Source organism: Notolabrus celidotus, chromosome 9, assembly GCF_009762535.1.
Source record: "Notolabrus celidotus isolate fNotCel1 chromosome 9, fNotCel1.pri, whole genome shotgun sequence".
Classification (NCBI taxonomy): Eukaryota; Metazoa; Chordata; class Actinopteri; order Labriformes; family Labridae; genus Notolabrus; species Notolabrus celidotus.
Window position 1 is genome coordinate 17,835,500 of NC_048280.1, and position 19,060 is coordinate 17,854,559.

Here is a 19,060-nt window from a genome sequence, read left to right on the forward strand (position 1 = left end):
ACCCAGAGGATTATGTATTCAAATTATTTACAACTTTCAAATTAATTATTTAGCTGGACTAGCTATATTTATAGAGTAATAGTATCTGATAGTTGCAAGTGTGCCTTAAACTAGTCATGTCTTTAAAACTGAAACCCTGACAAAATGATCCCCACTATTTTATGCAAATATATCTTATTGAGATCAAAAGTTACACTCGTAACATACTTTCCACGCTAAGATACCGTGGCTATTGAGTTTGTCTCGCGTGCTTAAATGCATCTCATACCTTTAGTTAAAATAGAGGGGCTCTGATAAGGGTGAAAAGGCTTTATTTCTGCAGGGCCAGTAGTTTTGTGAAGCAAAGATGTCTCTTTAAACAGAGTATGAGCTGCTGCTGACTAGTGACTTTTCCCTCCCTCCTATAAAAGGAGGCACTCCCCCTCCTGCTGCAGTCAGTTCTGCTCCGGTCCGTTCAGAATGAGTTTCACGGTAGACCACCACTTTTATGGCCCGGGCTCGTACCGCAAGGCTCGGCCCTCGTCCGTGTCCTCCAGCGGCTTCCACTCCCAGCGCCGCCGCCTCACCTACAACCAGCCTTCAACCGTGGACAGCCTTGAGACTTTCAACGGCGACATGACTCGGAGGAGCGAGAAGGAGATCCTGCAGACTCTGAACGACCGGTTCGCCGGATACATCGACAAGGTGCGCAACCTGGAGATGCACAACCGCAACCTTGAGGCAGAAGCGGCGGCTCTGCGACAGAACCAGGCCGGACGCTCCTCCATTGGAGAGCACTACGAGCGAGAGCTGGGGGACCTGAGGGGTCTCCTGCAGCAGCTGACAGCTGAGAAGGCCAGCACTGCTCTAGAGCGCGAGCACCTGGAGGAGGATATCCAGCACCTGCAGGCGAGGCTGGAGGATGAGGCGCGCAACCGGGAGGAGCTGGAGGCTGCAGCGCGCACTATGAAGAAGTATGTAGAAGAGTGCAGGCTGGCGCGGCTGGAGCTTGACAAGAAGCTCCGTGCCCTGGAGGAGGAGGACGCTTTCTTGAAGAAGAACCACGAGGAAGAAGTGGCGGAGCTCCTCGCTCAGATTCAAGGTGCGCAGGTGAGCTTTGATCTGCGAGACTCAATGAAGACGGACGTCACTGGAGCTCTGCGAGAGATCCGCGCACAGCTGGACACTCACGCATCCAAGAGCTCAACACACGCGGAGGAATGGTTCAAAGGTGAGTTAAGTCAAATATGAAATAATTTAAAAATCTTTTTGTTTTTAGAATTCTAAGTACGAGTTTTCTTTACAGCGATCTCTGTCCATGGTGCTGAAGTTTAAAACCACACCCCCTTTGAGATTTTCATTCTCTAATGTAATTACTTCAATCATTTAGCTCGATGATTCAAAGACACGTCCCAGAAACTGAATTAAAATATAATGAGGAGGACAAGTTACTACTGTAAATTCTGGTAGGTTACTGAAATCGATCTTCCGGATTGGATCAAGATTTAAATAAATATGAACCCCTTCGTTTTTCTTTAGATGCATCGTTGCCGCAGAAAGATGATTTTTTGTCAAAGCCAAGACTGCAGGAGTGAGATGGCACATTGAGAGGATATCAGGATTAATTTGCACTCTCGCAGTGGGGAACTGTTGCTATGTCCTTGCTCGCACCCTTTGTGAGTCTCTGAACCTGAAACAGAAGTAGAAACAAAACAAAAAAAAACGTTTCAAGGTTACTTTTTGTGTTGGGCGAATGAGTCAGTAAGCCAAATGCTTCATCACTGAGCTCATGCTTTTACTGCCCTCCTGTCTGATGTCGTGGCTGGGGTTATACAAGGACAGGGATGCAGATATGATGCAGAGATGTAGTGGAGCCAGATAGTTACTGAGGCATCGTCTTCTTTTCACCACTGGGAGGAGAATCCTCTCAAGAATACTGCAAGAAGATGCAGAACACCCGCCTACATCTGCTGACCTTTGTGCTACAACACCAATACACTATTGACAGTTTTAAAGGCGAGGCAGGGTTTTATCTGTACAGCAATTAAGCTGTCTGTCACAGATCTTAATGAGCTATAGATTGACCCTTGCTGTACATCTGCATGCTGACTTGATACAAGCAGTGAAAGGTGCAAAGAGAATGACCTTCTGTGTGCTGTCCAGCTGACTGCAGCAGTGTGGCTCATTCATGCTTTTATTAGGAAGCCAGCTGAGTCAGACCACTGACTGACAGATGGACACTGTCAAGGTTAGCAGGGCTCTCAGTGGTGACTGTCTGCTCTCTGAGGGCCTTTGGACAGACAAGGGAGAAAACAAAACAGCATGGTGTATTACTTCAGAGTATACAGACAACATAGAAAAAAGAAGGGGATCATCAAATGACACAGCAAATTGTAGTTTGAACTATTACAGATACATAAATTCAAATTTTTATTTTATCTGCAGTGCGTGTGGAGCGCTTGTCCGAAGCTGCGAAGTCGAATCAGGATGCAATTCGTGGTTCCCAGGATGAGATTGCAGACTACCGTCGTCAGCTCCAGAGTCGCACCATTGAGCTGGAGACTCTCAGAGGAACCAAGGATTCCCTGGAGAGGCAACGCATGGAGAGCGAAGACAGACACCATGATGACCTCAACTCTCTACAGGCAGGACATTCACACAGACATCTCTCTTATCTCTCATGCACGATCATATCTTTTTATGCCATCACCAGGATATTTGACTTGAAGAGCTGTGTGTTTTGTTTTGCAGGAAACCATCAATCAGCTGGACAATGAGCTGAAAACCACCAAATGGGAGATGGCAAGCCAGCTGAGAGACTACCAGGAGTTGCTGAATGTTAAGATGGCTCTGGATATTGAGATTGCTGCCTATAGGTTTGTTAGAGTTTTAAACCACACCTGATTAATCTGTCTCCTTAAGGTCAAAAGTTTTTGAGAAAGTGTTTTGTGTTTTCAACAGGAAGCTACTGGAAGGAGAAGAGAATCGCTTTGTGTCAGGAGGAAGTCCGTACTCTTACCTGGAGAGCAGAATCTCTCACTTCAAAGTGAAAGATGAGATCTCAGACACCGTCATTGTGGAGGAACAGACGGATGAGACCCAGGTGACTGAGGTGACAGAGGAGGCAGATGAGGAGGAAGAGGAGAAAAAAGAAGAGGAGGAGGAGGAGGAAGAGGAAGCTGAAGAAACCAAAGATGAGGAAGGTGAGGAAGAAGAAACTAAGGAGGAAGAAGAAGAGGGGGAAGAAACTAAAGAGGAAGAACAGGGAGAGGAGGAGAAAGAAGAGGAGGGAGAGGAAGATGAGGCAGGTGAAGAGGAGGAGAAGTCCAAATCTCCTGAAAAAGGAGCATCTCCTCCATCAAAATCCCCTCAGCCTAAATCTCCTGCTGTCAAATCACCAGAATCTAAATCACCAGAATCTAAATCACCAGCAGCCAAATCCCCCATGCCCAAATCACCCGCTAAGTCACCTGCAGTCAAATCTCCTGCAGGCGATGAGTCAAAGTCCCCTGCACCAAAATCACCTGCATCCAAATCTCCTGAATCTAAATCTCCTCGCCCCAAGACCCCTGAACCAAAGTCTCCAGAAAAGGATAAGGCCCAGCCTGCTGCTGCCAAAGACTCCCCAAAAGAGGAGAAAAAAGAGAAGGAGCCTGTCAAGGAGGAAAAGAAAGAGAAAGAGCAACCCACAAAGGATGAGAAGAAACAAGAGCCTAAGGAGAAGGAACCAGAGAAGTCAGACAAACCTGATACGAAGAAAGACACCACGGAGGATGACACTTCAAAACCTGTCGCTCCCAGCAAGCCTGCAGAGGACAAGCCTACCCCCAAGTCTGAGCCTAAAGAGAGCACTCCCCCCGCCAAGGAGGAGAAACCCTCTGCTAAATCAGAGAAGGCCGAGCCTGAGGTAAAGCCCGCTTCCAAACCACAGCCTGAGAAAACAGAGAGCAAGAAGGAGGAAAAGAAGTCGGAGGAGAAGGCTGTACCTAAAGCTGAACCTGAGAAAGCAGAGAGCAAGAAAGAGGAGAAGAAGTCTGAGGAGAAAAAGGAGGCTAGCAAAGAGGAAAGTAAGGATGCCAAGGATGGAGGAAAGGCAGAGAAATCCTCTGGCACTGAGTCCAAGGAGAGCAAGGAGGAGAAAGGCAAGAAGTAAGACGAATATGCTGCTTTCAGAGCACAGAGAGAGGAGATGGAGATGCCAAAGAACTATGAATGCAGAGCAGGAGAAAAGGGCATTGCAATGTCCAAAAGCAAAGCAGGTAATGGTATGTAAGCAATAGTGATTTCTGTAGCAAATAATCCCTTGCTCCTTAAGTATGGCCATTAACACCCTCACCCCTTCCCCTTCCCCCTCTCTAATGCTTCTGATGTTTGATTGTAGTGAATGCAGAATGCTCCAATCTCTCTTTATCTGAATGTGACAACTGCCCTTAATCAATAACAAGTGCATTTAAACTGAAACCTGCTGACAGGGACCGCAGAGGCCTGCTGTACCTACACGAGCCTTCAAGGGTAGAGATGTCAAAATAATGTAAAGCTAAAGATTGTGACAGATAATATATATGAAAAAGTATATTTACGCAGAAACAAATGTCTATTATATTTAATGATACACTAGTAAGAAAGACTTGAATTTTGCTTGTTGCGCACCTTAAATGCAGCGTCTCACTCCTCTGGTCTGCTATGTTAGGACAATGATGACTGTGCTATGTATAAACTGCTGAGAATATGCAACATGAAACAGAAAAATAAAAATTTAAAAATCAAACACAAGGCTTTTCTCCTTTTCTCTCCCTCATTTAGACTGCAGAAAAACTTAATAGCATAACTTTAAGAGAGGCTCACGAGAAAGAGTCAAAGATAATCTTACAGAGGTACAAAACTGAAAGGTGAATGCTGCACTGCATTGCGGCTGAGGAGAGGGAGCTGTACTCACCAAAAGCAGCCACTGCACCCTTCCTCACATCCCAAAGTCCACGCTCATGTATAAATCAGGAGCAGAGCTGCTGGCACGCACAGAGCACATTCAGTTGTACCCTTATTACAGATATACATTGCTGCAAAAAGAAAAGGTCACACTCAAGAGGTAGTTTCATAATCATCTGGATTTATCTCATTATCTCGAATGTTTAATTACCATAATGATTAATTATGCAACATGCTGGGAATTATTTGTAGGCTTAAGGCGTCAATTCTGTAACAATGCAATGATTCACAGCAGTATACGAGCTATTCATAGCGCTCTACAGAATAGGTGTTGCTACATTTTTAATAGACTTTCCTAATGAGTGCAGCAGCCGGTTAGAGAAGTTATCAATTTTCATCCCTGTTTATAAATGGAGCAAACAAGTTCAATTTATGCCATTGAGATCATTGTGTCACTCACACACTTTGGCTGATATTGGACGGATCTCTTTTCTTGATCAGTGTTGCCTTCTAATACAATCTCATTGAGTATGATGGATGGCTTTATTATAATGAGATCAGTGGACCATCATGAATTATAATTATTGTCTTGCCAATGCATCTGTAGTCCTTCTTTTACAACAAAACAAGTATTTTCTTTTCCAAAAATTTTGTTATCACTACCTTTTCAATCACATTAGTTCTACAAAGTATATGGGAATTAAACATTAGTATATTTTGTTGATACTTTACAAAACAAATCCATTATTTATTATATTTTGCTCTTTGAATATTAAATGGTCCAAGTATTAACTCACATTTCTTTCTTTTCCAAGTCAAACTGTAACATGACTAAACGCTACTCTTTAATTCTTTGTATCCTTGTTCTTAATTGTAATCACCACTTGAAGCCTTTCCTTCTCCACATTAAACAACAACCTTATCCTTGATGTTTTATCCCAATTCCACAACAGTTGGGATGCTGTGTGAAATTGCTGAACAAAAGGGACAAGACTGAAAAACAATACTGAATGGCTGCATCTTTGGGCCCCTTAGACTGCACTGTGTTAAAAATAAAGGCATGATATTGTTGTAGAAATCACTGTATGGGCCCAAAATTGCTTCCAAAAACTAGTCTGTGGACACAGTTGATCACTTCAGAGAAAACCAAATATAAATATAATCCAGAGACAGCACCGACTTCTCCGGGCACAAGCCCATTTAAGATGGACTGAGGTAACGTGGAAAACTATGCTGTAGTATATACATTTCATGGACGTTGTGTCCTTTGCTCTAAAATGGAGAGAGAACACCTGGCATTTTATCAGTGCACAGTATAAAAGCCAACATCCTTGATGATATGGGTAGCTTACACATCTTCAGGGTTCCAACTCTTTTCCAGAGATAATTTTCCAGGACATTTCCAAGACATTTTCATTGATGATCAAGCTGGTATGACAGTCTAAATTTAGTTCCTAATTTAGTTCCTAAATAGTCTAATAGTCGAAAAGTTGCACAGTGTCGCTGTCTTTTCCAGCACAGGAGTTTGCACTCCTAGCTAGAGCAGGGGTTCTCAAACTTTTTGGACCCAGGGACCCCTTACAGGTGAGAAAACTGTCCAAGGCCCCCTCATAACTGTAACACAGATTAAGTACATTAGTGATGTGTCATGATCAAAAGCATAGTGAATCAGAAGAGCCGTGTCGCATTGAGTTTTTTCCTTTCGCTGCTTAGCTCTCACAGTGCTCAGCCCCAGCTCTGCTCACAGCAGAACTTTGTTTTGATTGGTCAGCATGGCGGCCATGCGGCCAATCATGTGAGGATACAGGATACAGGTGATGGAGGGTAGGCTGTGTATCCTGGCTACATCTGTTCCTTCAGAGAGAGTCTTCTCTCTGAGTGTGATTAGACCCTAACCCTAATCCTAACCCTAATCATATCCCTAACCCTAATCCTAACCCTAACCCTAAACATAACCCTAATCCTAACCCTAACCCTAATACTAACCCTAACCCTAACCCTAATCCTAACCCTAAACCTAACCCTAATCACAACCCTAACCTTACACCTAGCTCTGGTTACGGTTCTGGTTCGGTTCTGTTCTTGTTCTTGTTCTGGTTTGGTTCTAGTTCGGTTCTGGTCCGGTTCGGTTCTGGTTCAGTTCCGGTTCAGTTCTGGTACGGTTCTGGTTCGGGTCTGGTTAGGTTCTGGTTGGGTTTGCTTGAGTTTGGTTCTGGTTCTGTTTACTTGAGTTCAGTTCTGGTTTGGTTCTGGATTGGTTCTGTTCTGGTTCAGTTCTAGTAAGGCTCGGTTCGGTTCTGGTTCCGTTCTGGTACGATTCTAGTTTGGTTCTGTTCTGTTCTAACTTTAATCCCAACCCTAACCCTAAACCCTAGTATCCGTGAAGTCACCCATCTGTTTCTGCAGAGCTGTTTTGAGGTAAATCGTCGGCGACAGCCATATTGCTTCTGTTGAGCCAGTGTGACGTAAAGAGGCGGAGTTTGAGCCTCCTAGCCAACGGCTACAGTGTTCCTGCAGTCAGCTGTGCCTCTCATTGGAAGACTAGTAATTTTAATATCTTCGAAATTGCAGCGTTAGAAAAAAATTCCCACCCCTCACAGTGAGAGGACATCGAGAAATGAGCTATTCAGCCTACACTCGTCTTTTGTACCAGGCTGTAAACGTGTATTTCTGCTGTCAAGATTGTCTTTTTCCCATTCATGTGTATGTGACTTCCGGTACTTCCGGAGCCAGCCTCAAGCGGATCCTTGATGAACTGCAGCTTTTAACACTTCCGCATTGACTCATATTTTTGGACCGGAGGTTGCCGCTTGTTTTCAACACAAACCATTAGTTTTTGCAAAGTTAAGGTGAAATATACGGCTATAAATATCCTAAATTAAGAGCCATTCAGGAGTAGAAAGAGCCGGCTCTTCTTTGGGAGCCGAGTTAAAAGAGCCGGCTCTCTGACAAGAGCCGAACTTCCCATCCCTAAAGCACATGCTTACTACCATTTGCACTCTTAGTTGCCCTTGGAACTATTTGTATTGTAAAACGTATCAATGTAAATACTTCAGACCTGTACCATAGTGATAAACAGATAACATGCTTTCAGAAAATTAACAGTAGCAAGACTTACATATCCCTTCGAGCCACCAAATGGTATCATAACAATGGTGTATATGCTGTTTTGTAATGACACAGCACAATTTTATAATTTATAAGAAATATATTCAAATATTTCACGGACCCCATGCTATGGTTCGCAGACCCCCAGGGGTCCCAGGACCCCACTTTGAGAACAACTGAGCTAGAGTACGGTAATTGAGCTCTCAGCCTGCAGAGAAAGTTGTGAGGCACAGACCCCCAAGCTCTCTGCCCGACTCCACTGGTCACACTAGAACTTAAATATAAGACTCTTTGAATCAAAAGAGCACATTACAAGGTTAATGTACCATAAAACATAAACAATATACCCCTGTTTTCTGTGAATGTATGATTATGAAGAGAAAAGTTGCACAGTGTCGCTGTCTTTTCCAGCACAGCGTGCACTCAACTTTCAATGAATGGGGATGTGTTTTGTTAATCAGGTCAGGTTGCACACAGCCATGTTGGAATAATTTTCCAGGACTATATGTGATTTTCCAGGACATTTTACTTTTTCTCCCATTTTCCAGGTGTTTTCCAGTACTGGAAAACTGGTCAACTGTTTTCCAGGTTTTCCAGGATGCGTGGGAACCCTGATCTTGGAAGGCATCAGGTTTTGGCGCAATATTTTAGCTAGACAATGCCAAAACTGCATCCTGCACATAATATAACAGCATGGCTCCATGGTAGAAGAGTCCTGCCAAACCATTTGGTGCAACATGAAACAAAAAGTATAGCAAAGGAGACCCTGAACTTTTGAGCAGGTGAAATCCTATATCAAGTAAGAATGCAACAACTTTTCCCTTTCAAACCTCCAGAAAGTGGTCTTCTTGATTACCAAACATTTACAGTTTTGTTAAAAGAGGAGATGATGTATCATGCAACATAATTGTATGCATGCTCCTTTTCCAACGTTTTTCAAACTAGTTGCTGGCATCAAATCAAATAAACATTTTCATTGATTTTTTTCAGTTTCAAAATTAAATGTATTCTCTTTGTATTATTTTAGATTACATACACGATTTAAATGATTTAAAACCATCACATTCTGTTATATCAACATTTACACAGCATCACAACTTTTGTGGTATTGGATTGTATTTATGGTTGCATCGTGTTTTCTTGCTAATTCTATTTGCTCTCCACTTTGCAAGAAAACAAAATGCTTTTGTTGAGTAATTTTGAAAATAACTGTCATCAGTATCCTAAAAAATAAATTATGTATTTCTTCCATCACAAAATCGAGGTTGATAAATTAAAGTTCAAAGGTTAAACACACAAAAAATGATATTCCTTGAACATAAATCCCTGGTGGACATGACTCAGCTCGCTGTAGCACTGAACCACAGTAGCATAATAATTGGGTAGTGCAGACTGCTTCTATAAATAGAGCAGCACCAAGAGAGGTGAGGGTAGAGGGGGAGGCAGAGGGAAAACAAAGCACGGATGTATCCGCTTTAAATGGATCAGATACACTCATTCAAGAAAATATTTTTTTTAATTTTCAAAATTGTGACGAAGACTTTAAAAAAGAGATACTTCATGTTTAAAAGACACAAAGGTAAACTTGAAGGAGATAGAGTAAATTACAGCAGGGAGAATCATTTGGATACAGGTTTAGCGATGACTGAAAAAGCCCTGAGGATGGTTGTACTTGAATGGCTTCAGACGGTTTGGACCCCTGAGGGAGAGAGAAAGAGAGATGTCAGATGCAGTGAATGTATTCAGGCATTTAATAAGGCGTTTGACAAATCTTCACAGTAACCGCTTCATGTGATCGCGTACCTGACAGTGCGCAAACACATCTTTTCCCGGGGAAACTCTCTTGGTCCCTCTACACCGTCATCTTGTCCTTCAGTCTCCAAATACACATCCAGGCAGACGCATAAGCGTGAAATCTGATTGGTCAGGAGCTGGTGTCCTGGCCGCGGTCCCTGCAGTTCATTTTTGAACACATTGACCTCGCTCTCCATGGCCTAACAGAGGAACAGGGGATTCAGTTAGAGCCCGATAACGACATCAAGGGAGCTTTCACTGTATCGATAGACAAGCTCTTGGAGGAAAAGTGATCAATAATAAAAAAAAAATCATACTCGAAGGTTGTCATCAGTACGTCCAGTACGCTCTCCCTTCCAGCTGAGAGAGAGGGAGAAGAGGGGGGAGATTTCTGGGTAACGGGGACTCAGCACCACAGCAGCATGGAGACGAGCTGAGGAAGTAAAAGATCATGGCAGATTGATGAGACAAAGATAGAAAGTGGAGGATGTGTCAGCTTTATCATCAGTTAGAGTATTTACCTGTGCCCCTCTCCACTACCGCCATGAAATACAGATCAGTCTCCTTTGCAAGCCCAGCTTCTGTCACATGACGTGTATACAGCAGATCCTACCAAGAAAGAGAATTAGCATGATGAAATATATGGCAGCAGGTGTATTTTTTAGAACAGGTGACTTAGACTGTCATAATGTATATATACCATGTACTCCTCATAAGTGGTGGTGCTCCAGCGAGCTAAACGGGAGAGGATCTTAGCAGGGAAGAGATGGCGACTCTCACTGGAGACCGGGATAATGCTGTGCTCTGAGAAAAACATACACAAGAAATCTCAGACAGGATTTCTTCAGTCTTCTGAAGAGGTAGTGAATGTGTGGTTGTTGACATATCCTGTACCTAAAGAGGCAAACTGTTTCTGCAAAGCCAAGCGTGACTGGAGCCGTCCCCTCAGCAGCTTCATGGTGCTCTCCATTTGACTGGCACTCAGTGAACTGCCCACACGCACACCCTGGAAAATAAAAGACATACAACAGCATCATAAGGCTGTGTATCTAATAAACTGAGCTCAACTGGGATGATTCTTGATTTGTACACACACCTCCGTAGTATCCTTTGGAAAGTTGAGTCCTCCCAGAGTCTGAACCCACATGTAGGGGTGGCCAAGCTCCTCCACATGATCACCAAAGCAAACAATCCTAAAAGAAAACAATGGGTTAAATCAGCCAGAAATTCATCCAATGTAATAGATATGACTTGCAGCAAAGCATCTTATTCAAACCAGTGTTCATTTCGTTAACAAAATTATGACGATAAATGTTTGTCAATGACTGATTTGACTGAATGACTGAAAACGAGACTATGACGAGCTAACGTGCATCACTGATAATTAAAACTGACGAAAATATGTTTTGATTTTGTTGACGAGACGAAAACTTTAGTGGCCGACCGTCGGACATTCAAAATCCACGTTTCCCCCGCTCTTTAGAAATAAAAGTGATTCATTCCTGTGACAGGCTGAGTTATTATCTGAGGGGCTCAGTGTTAGCTTGGTCTCTACCTGAAGCAGGTGAGCTTTATGAACCAGCTCTCCTAACCTCCATGCATCTGTCTCATCTTCATTGAGGATTTTTACTCCCCGGTATGTGTTAGTGACTAAGACACAACCGGAAGCTATTGCTGTAAAAACCCCACGTCTACAGCTTGATTCAACCCAGTTTGGTGAAACATCCTACACATTTAGTAAGTTTTGATTCGCTCCTTGTTGAAAGATTTAGATGCATTTCAGAGTGCCGTGAACTGACTGACTGTCCAGTGCCTCTGTCACTGCAGGTACATTCAGGGACCGTCGTAAATTTGCATATAAGTCATTCATGGCATTTTTCTGTGAGTCAAGAGAATCAAAATACAGTCACAGTGGTCACATCAAGAAGGTTTTCTTTTAACTTTTTAGCAGGGACAGGCTGAATTATTTAGCTTAAGAAATTACACAAGCAAAGTGTTAAAGGAGTGTTGATGATTTTAACACTTGGTATAACCCTGATACCAATATCTGATCGACTACATGAATTATTTAAAGAGTGAAGATGATTCAGCAAAAATCAAAGACTAAAATGTTTTGAGTTTTCGTCGACTAAAACTAGACTAAAACTCTAAAGGGCTGAAAAGTCTAAAATGTGACTAAAACTAACAGGCATTTTCGTCTAAAGACTGAGACTAAGACTAAATCTAAAATAGCCGCCAAAATTAACACTGATTTAAACTCACCCGACTTTATCAAACTGGTAGCGATTAGCTGGGTTTGGTGTTTCTCTTCCGAGGTCGCCGGTGTACAGGCAGCTGAGCAGAGTATCTGACTTCAGCAGATCCCTGTAAAAGAAGACTTTATTAGACTCTCCTGTCAGCACTACAGAGAGAGAGACGAATGCTTTGATCCATACGCACCCTGCGCTGATGGCTGTGGTGAGGTCCGAGGAGGTGGAGACCTTGGTCTTTACAGTCAAAATATTCAGATTCATCAGGTAGTAGAAGAAGAGGTGGAGGACGCTGCCATCTGTGGGGACATGATGAATACCACAGTGATGAACTAATCCTTTACTAGATTAAGCCAATACCCCTCTCATCTGCTGTCTTTTCGTTAATCCTTCTAGTGAGCGGCCCCCAGGGTTCACTTAACTCTGCAGCGTCTGAGAGAGCAATAACAAGGTGTGGTCAGGATGGTAGGTAGCAGCACCCAGGGGATACATACTATGCTGATGGTCATTTTTCACACTCCACTGTCTGCAGTCACAGTGAATTCAGAGACACTCTGTCACTCACAGACACCTACACTGCTCAATTTGTGCTTTTACTGCAGTAAACTGACTACTGCAGCGGTGGAGATAACAGGGGAAGGAACTGGAAACAAAAACAAGAGTCAGAGATGAGAAAATGTGCTTACAGCTTGTGGTAGCTGCAGCAGACCTACAGTGCTGCAAGCGTTTCTCTCACCTTTCCCCCTCCTCCCCCCTTTAGGAAAAATCACGCCTGCAATGCAGATCTCCCTTTAGTCAGTCACTATTCCTTTTGTTGCCAGCAGAGGGAACAAGAGGGTCAAGTGGTGTCATGACATCAAAGCAGAGTGGGTCACTCCTTTCTTTCACCTCTATCTGGTAGGTTCAGAGTTGCCACAATACACAGAGCAGCTCTGGTTTCATCACAGGGAACGTAACACAGATTAATTAAGAATAATTGCCTCTTGGCCGAGGGAATGTGTCTGCCTGCACGGAACAAAAAACCCCTTTGATGCTGATATAAAATATTTATATCATTAAGAATGTAGACTGGAGTTACCTTTACACTTGAGATCTAAGCAGAGGGACAGAGGGTGCCTCTTCAACATCTCCCGTCTTTTGTCATCCAGCTGGCCTCCTGTAGTTGGCCTTCTCCTCTTCTGCAACAAAAATGCAGTGGAAACAAGATGAAAAGAGCAAAACAAAGTGCCTGTTTGACATTGTGGTATATCGAATAATTGACCAAAAAAATTAATCATATAGCAGCTGCTGGCAGGAGAAATATGATCACTTAGCATCCCTGACATTTAAGCCGTCTGCTGTTACAGATAAAAAGTAGAGGCATGGGTTCAAAAATGGGCTTGAAGGATTTAAAGAGAAAAGGGAGCGATGATCACACACAGGCAGTGAAAGTGTGTGTGTGACATGAAAAACACATCAAGTCATTCTTTTAGAAAATGTACTTAAATCAACATTTACAAGTGCTGGATTGAGGCTGCTGAGCGAGCATGCCAGACAGGGGGCTCAGGTTACAGTCACCTAGCCTTTTCTAGGGGAAAATTTCCCAGAATGCCCCAGCTGGCACTTGTCTGGATGCAGGAAGCAATCGATAGCTGCTGCTTTCCAATCCGTCAGACCACAATGTGTGACAGCTCGAGCTCCAGGGATTTAGTTAGTGTTTCCGCAGCAAAGGCGGGAATGTCAAGAAATTGCTGAACTTTGTGACCTGGGGGTGTTAGTGTGTGTGTGTGTGTGTGTCATTGAGACTCACCGTTTTCTCTTGCTCCTCCTCAGCATCTGAGTCACTCTCATCATCTGGGTGAAAACATAACAGATGTCTAAGAATCTCTCAAAATACCCTGAAAAACCATAAAAAACAACTGGACAGCAAAGTGAAGTGTTAAAATATGTGCTATGTGCATTTTAAGTGTGTACCCTGGGAGTCTTCTGGAGGCTTGGACAAGGCTTTGGCCTCATCCACATCTCCACTGATGGAGACACTCAGGTTCTTGTCTGTAGAGGAAGCAAAAGCAAATCATTAACACACAAATCTCATTCAGAAAAGTCTGGAGTTTTGTGAATCCTTTCATGAACCATTGTATTTTCTTGACATACCACAGGCCTGGCCGTATGCGTTGGCTTGAACAAAAAGAACATAAAGAGGTGGAGGCAGGTGGCGCGAGACTTCTGTCTGTTTCTGAGTCTGTTCAAAAGGCATGGACAGATACTGCTGCACAGGCAGAGAGGCCTGCAAGAAAAGACACATCAGTTACTGTTGTCATTCAGGATGCATAGGGGCACAGTTACAGTGGATAAAACCTTTACCTCAATGAAGCAGATAAAAAATAAAAAATGAATGACGCATTTTCAAACAGTTAATACAACAAGCTAATGGGACTTTCAGCCTTTACAATATGGCACCCAGACAGTCATTATACCTGCATGATGGCATTGAGTCCTGGCTGTAAGCTTGTCAGATGTTCCTTCTTCACCTCAATGCTTTTTTGGATCTTCTCCTTTGTGGCTTGGGACTCCTTGTACTTCTCTGCCAACCTGGATTCAAAACACAAACTTCTAACAGATGCATTCTGCTTCCAAAAGTACTACTCTACAATGTTTTGTAAACACAGAATGCAAATAATTCACTGTGGCATTTTAGGGTCTGCATACCTCTTCCTCTGTTCAAGCTCCCAGTCCAGTCGTGCCAGTGTGAGTTGATGTGGATCATTTTTTGTTAGGGGAGGCCTTGAAATCTCCTCTGGTGCCTCCTGGTAAAACTCCTTTTCAGACACCAGGTCTATTTCCTCATGCTTAGACCTGTGCAAGGGAAAAGTCGGTCAATCGCACATTTAAAGATGTACTTTGATAGTTAATTACGTTCCACTTCATGTATGAATGCCTATGACAGAAGCATCAAGCTTTTTTGTTATCCCTTAACATGATTACAGATAATTGCCTTCCGTTTTAATGGTTACACATATAATTTTATTTTGTGTTCAGCCTAAATCCCATATTGTATACTTACTTGAACTCCAGACACTTGCTGATCTCCTTCTGAAGATGCATAACTTCATACAGCAGGTTCTGCAGCTGAAGATGCAGCACATCCACTCTCTGCTTTGCCTGATGGAAAAAAATATCAGCGGTTTAGTTTGGTATTCAAACACAAGCCTGTTAAATCTGCAATAAACACATGCCAAAACTCACAAATAGGATGCATTAAAACAAGGATAAGAAATAGGATTAGGAATAGGTTCAATGATTTCTAAAGAAAACAAATCTGGAGGTACTTTAACTTTCTTTGCTGACGAGGCAGCTGCAATTGTTAAAAAACAACACAAAGTGCTCTGATGTTCAACTTGCCTTTTTGATCAGCAAAAAAAAGGAGCTGAGGCAGCTCTTTTTCAGCAAATAAATGGAAGTGTGAACTTAAACCAGGCTGGTGTTTCTATATATCTCATAATGTTGGACAACACTTCAGAGTTTTGTGGGAGTTACCTCATGTGTCTGGTCTCTGCCTCTCTTGAGTCGCATGTGAGCCAGACGGTTGAGTTTCTTTAGATTCATGAAGTGGATGCAGCTCTGCATGCGTCTCTGCTCGATCTCAGCACACTGAAAACAGACAGAACTGGTTAGACTTTATCATCAAAGTGAAGACAAATAAACAGCTTTGTCTGAAATAAAACAAACCGTGTGTGAGATTTACCCATACAAGATAATGAAATGGTACATATGTGAGGGAATGCACACCTATCTACAGTTCAAACAGATCACTTCGAGTTCATATGGTCGGTACTTTGTCTAAGTATAACTAATAAAATTACAATGAGATCAGTCAGTAATGACAGAGTAGTTTAGATGTATCTGTATCTTACCCCTTCCTTGGCTCCACTGGCTTTAAGATCCTGGATCTCACTCATCAGTGTAGCCAAACTCTCACATGACTCTTTATACTGCTGGTAATCCTGCTCAGGGTCCCTGCTGTCTAGCTCCACCTCCTCGTTATATACACGCACATCCTGGAGAGACAAAAAGGAATACATTAAAAAACAATAATTCAAAATGTGCTGGATATGCTTTAGTATGATGTTCACCCCAAGTGTTCAGAGGATAATGAATACAGCATGTAAATATGTAATGCATGTAATGTTCCCTCATTACCATATCGTTGGTATTACATTTTAAGGCTGTTGATACCCGTTTTGGAAAAGTCAAAAAGCCGACGCCAGAGTATTAAATCAGTCCTGTCACTGTGGTTTCCCCCAACAATGCACTCCAACTGTAATCCCCCAGTTAATAGAAAAGAACAGCATACCTATTAGTAGGAATGTAAGGTAATATCGCAAGACGGTAAAAAAATCGGTACAAATAAGGGTGGATTAAAATCGATTCAACAAAATTTGTATTGGGATTTTATTTTTAAACAGTTGAAGGCGCTATCTGCATTATACTCCGCTTGTTCAACATCATTAAGTCTCTTGCGTTGCTCTCTCGTCACTCGCTGAGTGGAGGTGTTTTAAGTTTAAAGCATGATTCAGAATCACCTGACTGCACACAGTTGTGACGCTCAGCTGGGGGCTGCAGCTGAGTGGCAGGTCTCCACGAGCGCTTTTTTTCTCCGCCGGCGCCGCCTGACTGATTCTGACCCGGTTTCCCTCCCGGATGTTCACATGCTTATTTTTCTCAATAAGAACAAGAAAACTGGACACTGAGAGTCCAAAATATGAATCTGTTCAGTTGTCCTGTTGCAGTAAATCCACATGTTGTAGTCTGAGTCTTAGACCATTCGTACACAGAGATTATGAGCCTGCTCCTCACGTTGATATTAAGCATGTTTAACATTTTGAACACCTCAATGTGATCCTTAGCTGTTTAATACTGTCAGTTATATACATTGTGTCGTGAAGGAAAAATTGATTAAGGGGGAAAAAACGCATTTGGCAGTCTTTTACATAGAAAACGTTCACGTTTACATTTCAAGATTGATCACGGAAAATACTTGAAATTTACATTTACATCTCCAATTTAAAGAGATTTGCCATATTTGTTTTAATATTTAATACTTTCATTAGGGAATTGTTCACTTTCCATTTCTCTAGAATTGTTCTGAAATTTTCCAACAATGTATTTTTTTTAAGGTGATTTTAGTCTTTTTTACAAGGTGCTGAAAAAAAGTGGTTTTATTTGAGTTACAACACTAATTAAAAATAAAATAGGATTGCTTTGTTTACAAAGAAATATAAGAGAATAAATATATATTACAACTGCCCATATCTGAGAATTGAAACAAAGTAGTAGTTTTGTAGTTGTAAATTTTGAGTTCAATCCAGTTTTCTTGAAAATCGTTAGAGAATCGTGAGTGAATCGTATCGTGAACCAAAAATCAAGATTCGTATCGAATCGTGGGTTGAGTGTATCCTTACATCCCTACCTAGCAGGCATTTAACACTCTACTGTTTGAGTAGGCAAGATGTCACAACTTAGGCATTCCGTGATATGTGTAACTTGTACTTATTTCCAGTATGTTATTGGCTGGGAGGGTATTCCTCCATTGATCGAATAAAAATCCTTCAAGGAGCTTTCTTACCTGCTGGTCCCCTTCTCCACGACCTCGCTTCATCTCAGGGGTTCCTCCTTCACTGCGTAGAACCTTTGACTTTCGCTTCTTCAAGGCGTCCGACGACATGCCTAGCTGTATGAGTATTGAGCAGGTCTGGAATGATTACAACCATAAAAACGTGAGTAATGCAAGTTCTGTACTACCAGTGTTTCCTTTGACGCTAGCACTTTGATAGCAAAGGCTAACTAGCTCAAAGGCTAACAGGCGGTTAAATAAAGCAGGTTTATAATCCCAAACACCAATTATTTGATGTATGATGTATTATACGATATATCGACAAATATCCACATACCACAGTATCACCAAAACACGAAAGAAGTTATTATCTTGAGGGTAAACGCACATGCACAGAACACTTTTTGTTTCACCGCAAAGCGCACAGGAGTAACGGAAGCCCTGATGTGCCGAAAAGCTCAAACCGGAAAGCGATAGGGGGAACAAGCAGCTACACTGCCCCCTACAGGAAGATCAATGTAAATACCTGCTTCAAAACTCAAACAATTTCAATCCCAGCTGTCTGCATCACTTACGGAAGGGGATAGGGCCACTGAAGACATAAATAAATTTTAAGTCCATTAAAAAAAAAAATTAAGGTCAACATGTTTTTAAATAATAATAATAATAATAATAATAATAATAATAATAATAATAATAATAATAACAATAATTATTATTATTATTATTATTATCATTATTATTATTATGAGGAAAAAGTCATAATTCTGAAATCAAAGTCAAAATTCTGAGACAAGTCAGAATTCAGAGATTAAAGTCAGAATTCTCCGATTAAAATCAAAACTCTGACTTTTTTCCCAGAACAATAATAATAATTAAAAAACATTTTTGACCATTTTTTTTTCTCCAGTGTCCCTAATCCTCTTCTGTAATCACTAGATCATTGACTCTTACAAGAATAGTAATAAAGAAAATAAAATGCCAACGATACTATATAATAGCAATGCCATAACAAAGAAACACCATATAAAACACCAAATGTATTTGAATCTTAAAAAATGTGATACTTTTTACATTAAAATTTACAATTAAATTGTTTCACTTAGCAAACAAGAGGCAACACCACAAGTGCAAATAGCAGCTTCAAGTTCGATCAGACTAGGTGATGACCATGACAGGCAGTTCACTGAGCAGTGGACAGGGTGCATAAAAGATATGTAAATAAAAGTATACCATTACCAAGATAACGTGGGCAGTATTTTAACAAGAGATTTAATTTGTAAGAAATCCGCTAGATACATAGAGAAAATACCTCCTGATTTGTTCACTGCAGAAGCCACAGAAAATCTATACAAACTATTAAACTGAGGTAGAGTTTTCCTCAAGCATATTTACTATTCACCATTTTTGT

At 41.8% G+C, this 19,060-nt stretch overlaps 2 protein-coding genes across 4 annotated transcripts; one reads left to right on the forward strand and one right to left on the reverse strand.

Moving 5' to 3' along the window:
- Positions 1–289: 289 nt before the first annotated feature.
- On the forward strand, positions 290–4,747 carry LOC117819022 (neurofilament medium polypeptide-like). The gene is made up of 4 exons (XM_034692221.1): positions 290–1,210; positions 2,425–2,624; positions 2,731–2,855; positions 2,941–4,747. The coding sequence occupies exons 1-4, from the start codon at positions 460–462 to the stop codon at positions 4,130–4,132; spliced, it is 2,268 nt and encodes a 755-aa protein (XP_034548112.1). The 5' UTR covers positions 290–459; the 3' UTR covers positions 4,133–4,747.
- Positions 4,748–9,510: 4,763 nt separating this feature from the next.
- On the reverse strand, positions 9,511–18,144 carry thoc5 (THO complex 5). Of its 3 annotated transcripts, none has more exons than XM_034691636.1 (20): positions 18,038–18,144; positions 17,662–17,787; positions 15,950–16,093; positions 15,573–15,686; positions 15,100–15,197; positions 14,745–14,891; positions 14,513–14,627; positions 14,190–14,322; positions 14,010–14,087; positions 13,846–13,889; positions 13,135–13,234; positions 12,247–12,355; positions 12,070–12,171; positions 10,904–11,000; positions 10,702–10,813; positions 10,508–10,611; positions 10,329–10,416; positions 10,125–10,240; positions 9,817–10,007; positions 9,511–9,712 (listed from the first exon to the last, which is right to left on the reverse strand). In XM_034691636.1, the coding sequence occupies exons 2-20, from the start codon at positions 17,758–17,760 to the stop codon at positions 9,649–9,651; spliced, it is 2,055 nt and encodes a 684-aa protein (XP_034547527.1). In that variant the 5' UTR covers positions 17,761–17,787; positions 18,038–18,144; the 3' UTR covers positions 9,511–9,648. The 3 variants fall into 3 exon arrangements, with proteins under 3 accessions (XP_034547527.1, XP_034547528.1, XP_034547526.1); XM_034691637.1 differs by having other exon boundaries at positions 17,662–17,766; positions 17,987–18,132; XM_034691635.1 differs by having other exon boundaries at positions 17,987–18,132.
- Positions 18,145–19,060: the final 916 nt, after the last annotated feature.